General features: G+C 33.1%; 2 protein-coding genes across 2 annotated transcripts; one reads left to right on the top strand and one right to left on the bottom strand.

The window, feature by feature from the left end:
* Positions 1 to 2,607: 2,607 nt before the first annotated feature.
* Positions 2,608 to 5,258, top strand: LOC106307227 (deSI-like protein At4g17486). Its single transcript, XM_013744123.1, has 5 exons — positions 2,608 to 2,843; positions 3,980 to 4,039; positions 4,140 to 4,397; positions 4,468 to 4,755; positions 4,830 to 5,258. The coding sequence occupies exons 2-5, from the start codon at positions 4,003 to 4,005 to the stop codon at positions 5,090 to 5,092; spliced, it is 846 nt and encodes a 281-aa protein (XP_013599577.1). The 5' UTR covers positions 2,608 to 2,843; positions 3,980 to 4,002; the 3' UTR covers positions 5,093 to 5,258.
* Positions 5,247 to 6,091, bottom strand: LOC106307228 (peroxisomal membrane protein 11A). The gene has a single exon (XM_013744124.1). The coding sequence runs from the start codon at positions 6,025 to 6,027 to the stop codon at positions 5,281 to 5,283; it is 747 nt and encodes a 248-aa protein (XP_013599578.1). The 5' UTR covers positions 6,028 to 6,091; the 3' UTR covers positions 5,247 to 5,280.
* Positions 6,092 to 7,545: the final 1,454 nt, after the last annotated feature.

The following is a 7,545-nucleotide window of genomic DNA, read 5'->3' as shown; positions in this document are numbered from 1 at the left end:
ATATAATTTTCAAAATTAAATCAAATTTTACACCAATAAAATAAAAATCAATTAAGCTAAATAATATATAACGAGAACTGTTTTAAAAGAAACTTAAATTAAGTAATATCTATTCTATTAAACATAAATTAAGTAATATCCATTCTATTAAATACACATATATATATATATATATATTAAACAGAATATACTAAAATTAGTTTTTCAAAGATTTTTTAAAAAATTTGCTCGGTTTTCGGTGCGGGTTGGATTTCATATTGGTTTTCGGGTATAACACTTTAAGAACTATTCGAATATATAAGCCATGTCTAATAAAGTATGAGATTTTGATTTTCGGGTCGATTCCGAATCGGGTTTTTTAGGCATAGATATTTTTGACTAATTATATTAGGTAACTACTAAGAAATATAATGGCTTAAGTACTGTACAAGCCATTACCCGAATAAAAATCCTCCTCCTTCCAAAATCCATCCGTGAAATACCATATACCAACTCTATTTTCAGAGACTTGATGTTGTTTCAAGATCCATTCGTGAAAATATTGATCATATAAATAAAATAATGATGAAATACATAAACTATTTTTAACGCATAATATACAAATAAAAATTTAAAACAAAACCCAATTATCACTTTGAACTGCATATCATAGATATGATCATTATGAAAAATAATTGTAAAGAATAATTATGTAATTTATTAAATTTAATGATATAGTTTGTAAGTTTTCATTTATATGTAATGTTTACTAGAATATAAGTTTTTTTTATTAATTTTTATAATATTTTAATTCTATAATTAATAGTTACAGTAAAAGGATTTATGTTTTTAATTAATTTTTGTTAATAATAGCCGTTCGATATAACATTTTATTTTGGAGATAAAAACCTCCAAACTTTTTTTTGAAGTTTGTCAAACCTTCAACATGGTTGATTTTGAGGATTTATTTTGTGCGCAAAATGTTACAATTACCTTAAAAAGTTGAGTTAGTATTAAGAATTTCATCAATAAAACTTTAAAATTATTTATATATTTTTATGTCCCGATGTTCCTTCAGATATATGTTTAAACTAGTTGATCTCCCGCATCTTGTGCGGAATAATATATATATATATATATATCTAACAATTTTTAATTATAATATAATTTTTATTAAAAATATTAAATTAGATATAATTTTAAATTAATATTATAAATACAAAACTTTTATATTCATATTGGTAATCAATGTATTAAATTATGTTCTTTTCTTTCGTAGTTTTATTTATGGGATGTGGATTTTGATTGAAATCTTTTTTTCTATAGTGACAATCAAATTACGAAACTTAGATTTGAAATTAAACATTTATCGTATTTGGACTGAAAAGAGATCCAGTTGCACTGAAACAGTTATAAGCAATTACAGCCCATAAAACGTCAACATAATAACAATAGCCTAGAGGTGTTTAATCTGATAAAAACAAATCATTTAAAAATGAATCGATACGAAATAGAGAAAATAATTTGAATTTTACCGTATAAAGCGAATAGATGTTATTTTTAAGAAACCGCAATATATGGATATAGTTCAGTATATTAACCGTTTTCCAACCGAGGAAACCGATTAATTAAAATATTAATATACTTATATATAAATTTTATAATAATCTTTATTGTGGATCAATATTTTCAATAAGAATAAGAGAAAATGACTATAATATTAGTCATTAAATCATAAACTAAATATAAGATAAACATAATTATGATATTCTAGGTAGATATTGTTAATAACAATTGTTAATATATATTTATTAATTAAATGTTCTAAATATCATGATAACTATATATTAGATATTTTTTTTAAAAAAATATAAGTATATATATCGGTAGAATAAGTTAATATTTATTAATTATCATAAATATCATGATAAATATATATATATTAACATAAAATTTTAAATAATAATAATTAATTAAACTAATGATTTATCCTAGAAAATATTTCAAATAAGAAAATTTACTAAAATTATGGAAAAGATCACAAGTAAACTAATGATTTATCCTAGAAAAGATGACAAATAAAAAATTCACTAAAATTATGGAAAAAGTGACGAGTAAGCAAATTCGCTCTAATATATTTTTTTAAAAATATAAGTATATATATCGGTAGAATAAGCTAATATTTATTAATTATCATAAATATCATGATAAATACATATATTAACATAAAATTTTAAATAATAATAATTAATTAAACTAATGATTTATTCTGGAAAATATTTCAAATAAGAAAATTCACTAAAATTATGGAAAAGATGACAAGTAAACTAATGATTTATCCTAGAAAATACGACAAATGAAAAAATTCAATAAAATTATGAAAAAAAATGACAAATAATCAAATTCACTTCTCAAATAATAATAATAATAATATAGATAAGTGTATTTAGTTTATATGATGTTTTTTATGTGTGCTGCTAGATGTTTTATATATTGTGAGAGTTATATATGCTGTGTACCAAATGCAAATACAGCGTTTTAATGTCAAAACCCAATTTTAACCATTAAAGCGTTTTTGGTTAGAGAGAAGATAAAATAAGAACCAAACAAACATGCACAGAAAAGAAAGAGACAAAGACACGGGAAGAGAGAGTGAAAGGATTCGGTCCCTTTTTCTCCTTTCTCTCTCTCTCTCACTCTCATCTTCTTCTTGTGAAATTAAACTCAAAACTTAAGTCTCAAAGAAGAAAGAAGAAAGAAAAAGAACATCTTCAAAGTTTCAGTCTCAGGTGGTTCACACAGTTAATGCCGACTCTTACTTCTTTTCGCCGTTACGCGTAATGGTCAATCTACATTCCAATTCCGTAAGTTCCCAGAAACCCACTTCTCTGTTAAATGCGTTTCCGTTCTGAACAAAATTGAATTTCGAATACATTGTCCTGTCTATGTGAACCGCTTTTGAATTTCTCGAATTCTTAGTGCATTCTCGTTGCCCGAATAGTTGTAAGATCTTATAGTCTTTCTTTACTTTCCTTAAAGCTATGTTTTTCTTACAGATCTGGAACACTAAACCCTAGAACAGACCTATAAATGTTTTTTTTTTCTGAATTGACCGTTCAAAATGGGTCAGTTTTGATTTATAATAGCTTCCACAAATACTTCCGTTTTGGTAAAATAAGTTTCACTAATTAATGCTACAACTTTTCAACATTTGCCAAATCTGGAGAATGAATGTAGAGTTTCAAAACTTTGTTTGTAGATTTTAATACATCTTAGAGACTCTTACATCAATCTGATTGAGGTGAATGCTGTTTAATTTAGGTTCAATTGGAGTCATTTGCTTCTTCTTTTTTTGTCAGACTCAAAATTAGTTGGAATGAGTTGTTGAAGCTTTGACTTGTCTCCTAAGCTCTTTACTAATCTATCTGTATCATCATCTTCTGTCCATTCTCCTTTTATTTAATACAAAACCCACCTACATCTTTTGGTCTTCATGATTGCTCCTAACATGGTAGCAACTCTTTGTATAACAAGAACTTATATTATAAACACTAATCCTTGCCAACATATTTCTTTTTGATCTATGTATATTTTGGAAAGTAACATACAGAGTTTAGATTCTTAATTCTTTGAGTGTATAACAACACTTTTCTAGGCTACCAAATCCTTTAGTATCACAAAACCAGATATTCAGGTGACCCAGTCTTCTTCATATTAAGATGAAAAAATGTGACCAATCTTGTTTATTTAAATATTCATGATCTATTATATTTATATACTCAAGTCTTGTTTAACTGATTGAAGCCGGCTAAGAGGGATCGGTGTTGACTTTTAAATGAGCTGTTGTTGTTGTGTGTTTCAACCAACTAGAAATGATTATAAAAAAAGTTCTTTTTTTTTCCAATTTCGGTCTGTTACGTTTTATGAAAACATAATGTGGCACAGAGATCTTTGCTTGTGCACCTTTCAAATTATGTTATTGATTGGTGCTTACATACAGGATAACCTCTACTGAGGCTTCCAATGTTGAAGGGAGAGGCAGAGCCTAAGCAGAGGAAAGGTAAAGTCTTTTTATTTGAAATGCATCTGATTAATGTGAATTATGTTCTACTTTTCTTCTTCTTCATAGGGAGTCTAATATTTGAACTTTGGATGATCAGGTTGGTCAAACTCGCTACTAGAGTTTCGATCAGGGTTTGGTGAAAAGATGAAACTCGTGTCAAAGAAACGTTGGAAATCTCTTGCACCTCTTAATCTGAAAAGCAAATCAGTAGCCCGGTTTTGCTTCTTTTCCAAGTTGAAGTCAAGCAACCACGGTCCAGACAGAGAACCGGTCTATCTCAATGTTTATGACTTGACTCCTATTAACGGATATATCTATTGGGCAGGCCTCGGTATCTTTCACTCTGGTGTAGAAGGTAAGCTTTAGGGCCTTGTGTTGTTTCTTCTTGATAGTTACTGCTAGCTAATGAACGTTTGGATGCACAGTTCATGGAGTAGAATATGCTTTTGGTGCACATGACTACGCAACCAGTGGTGTTTTCGAGGTCGAACCACGGCAATGCCCGGGCTTCAAATTCAAGAAGTCAATATTCATTGGAACCACGAACTTAAACCCGGCACAAGTGAGAGAGTTCATGGAAGACACGGCTTGCAGTTACTATGGGAATATGTATCACTTGATTGCTAAGAACTGCAACCATTTCTGCCACGACGTTTGCTACAAGCTTACCGGCAAAAAGATCCCAAAATGGGTGAACCGCCTTGCCCAAATAGGTAAAACAGAGGTTCACTGCATTTCCAAATCGTCAGATGATTGAACTGAACTACAAGTTGTGCTTTTGATGTAGGTTCTGTGTGTAGCTGCATACTTCCCGAGTCACTCAAGATCACAGCGGTTGGTCGTGATGATCCGGACGGGCAAATCTCAGAGGAAGAAAGCGAAAAGAGAAGTCTCACAACAAGCTCATTCACCTGCTTGTCTTCCATCTCCATGAGACAAAAACAGCTTTCAACATCCTCTTTACTGATACAATCACCTCTCAGAGGCTGCTTACCTCCATGGCAACTCAAACGATCAAAATCTGACACCAGTTCCTTGAAAGGAAGGTAGACATTCCGACCCGACATTTCTGTTCTCCGTCTTTGTAAGAGAGTTAGAAAAAAACAGGTTTCCTTTTAACAGGCTTTAAAAACCCATTTGTCTTTCTCTTTTGTTTGTATTTTTATTCAAAATTCGTAAAACTCATTAATCAAATGAAACCCCTTTATTTAGCGTAGTAGATGATGATCGATCATTCATCAACAAGAGACCCAGTTCTTATGAGTACTGATAATAGCTGAAAACAAACCAGCTGACGCAATCACACTCGGAGCTGATAAAACTCCCACCTTACCATCCCTAACATCCGCAACCGCCATTAACCCGTCAGCAAGATCTTGAAGAACCGATAAAACCTTCATCGTCTTCTTCTCCTTGAGCTTCCTCATCTTCTCCTCTTCACCTACACAACCTATCCCTCTTGTTACAGAGATCTCGATCGTCGAAGCAACGCAGGCTTCCTCTTCCTTAATCTCTCTCAAATCCCTAACTTTCAACGAAACGCTCCCAACGTATCCCACAAGCTCCGCCCACGCGCTCATCTTCTGCAACCACTTCGCGTCGATCAGCCCCGATTTTGATAGCCAGACGAACTGCTCGACCAAGTAGTACAATCCTTCGCCTCCGTAGGCGAGTATCAGCAGCAGCGCGAGGCCGCGGTTCGAGTCCCGCCACCGCGAGGCTCTGAGGGCGTTGATGTCTTGTACGAATTTGCCGAGACGGAAGGCTTTGCGGCTGACTCCGACGCTTGATTCGAAGGATTTGAGACGGTGAGTCAGGGGATTGGTTTCTGGGATGAGGGATGAGGCGAGGATGATCTTGGTTGTGTAGCGGGAGATCTTCAGGAGCTTGTCTACGCCATCTCTTTTGGCGAGGTATGTTTCGAGGTGGTTTAGGAAGTCTCTTGGTTTGGGATTTGTCATTTTCTCTGAAGGTTTTGCTTCCATGGAGACTAGATTTTCGTGACTTTTCGATTAGGCACGCAAAGAAGAAGAAGAAGAAGAGGAGGTGGGGAATAATCTCAAATGCTCTTAAAAGGCAAAAAAATATTCTGGCATACTTTTGTCTATTCTGATACTCTCTAGGAGTGTGTTAATGTCAAAAGTACCCCTGACCGATTTAAACTTAGATTAATGAGAAAAATAAATTCAATTAATTAAGCGAATTATTCTTCTGTCTCTCCTCTCTCGCGAGGCTCCACTGCCCTCGAACCCGCCCTCGATCCTCTCTCGTCTTCGTCGTGATGTTCTTCCGAGTTCCTCGCTATCATCGAATTGCTAACTCGGTTTCATCGCTTGGATGCTGAATCATTGAGCTATTGATTCCGTTTTGAAGGGTATGTCTCAAATCCCATCGTTTTAGAACCGTCATCCACCATTCATAGACGATTAACTCAATTCACATGGATTCCGATTTGGATATAAGATTTCATATTTGTGTATGAACTAGTCGAGGATCGGAAAGTTTGGATGGTCTGTTTATTAGGAAATTCGATAATCAACAACTGTATAATTGCATGTCGGGAATCAAAGCTGATTACAATTTGGAATTGAAGACTCGATTCGTAGTAATGGAAATTTTCTTAGTCATTTGTGTATAAGGATCGGAAAGTGTGGATGGTCTGCCTATTACTCAATTGGATAATCAACAACTGTATGAATAAATGTGTGGAATGAAAGGACGATTGAATCGAAGAAAGCTGATTACTATTTGGTTTTCAGAGAAACATCTAGAACTCTGAAACTTGGGGAAACTTGGTTAGATTATACGGGCTGATTACTGAAAAAAACTCTGTAACATGGGATAACGAAGTATAACTTTAATGGTATAACTGTATACCCATGTATAACTTTAATGGTTTAATTTTTTTATATTGCAGACAATGTGCCTTTTTTCGACGAACATACATTTTGATTATGATGGACATTATTCGAAGGCTGGAGATGATTATGAATGGATTCCAACCGATGCTCGTTTGTATACTATATCCTTTAAGACATCATCATTGTAGGAGATCACTTATTAATTGTTGAAGGAGAGGATATGCAGGAAGATGAGAATATATTCGTTAACGAAGAAGCTCAATTTGGGTTACATTCCATTGGTAGTGGAACCTAAGAGGGAATCAAATATTTTGAATGATGAAGATGTGTTTGTTTATCTAACATCAGTGGATATATAGCAAAGAAGAAGTATTTTGCATGTGGAAGACATCCAAGAATTGCAAATAGTTCAAATAACCGAACAATTATCAAGAGTTGGAGAAAGCTCTTGTGGTAGGGATTATAGCGAGCGTGAGAGTGGATATGGAGAAGAAGAGAATGTGGGCACTAGTTTGGAACACGATGAACACCCCCAGAAGAAACAGAAGAAGAGTAGGTTGTAAACCTTTTGCTTTCAGTTTTGATGTGAAGTAGGTTGTAAGCCTTTCGCTCTCAGTTTTGATGTTTTTATCGTATGGAAAC

This window comes from Brassica oleracea, chromosome C8 (genome assembly GCF_000695525.1).
Source record: "Brassica oleracea var. oleracea cultivar TO1000 chromosome C8, BOL, whole genome shotgun sequence".
Taxonomy (NCBI): domain Eukaryota; kingdom Viridiplantae; phylum Streptophyta; class Magnoliopsida; order Brassicales; family Brassicaceae; genus Brassica; species Brassica oleracea.
This window is presented reverse-complemented; position numbering and strand designations above follow the sequence as displayed.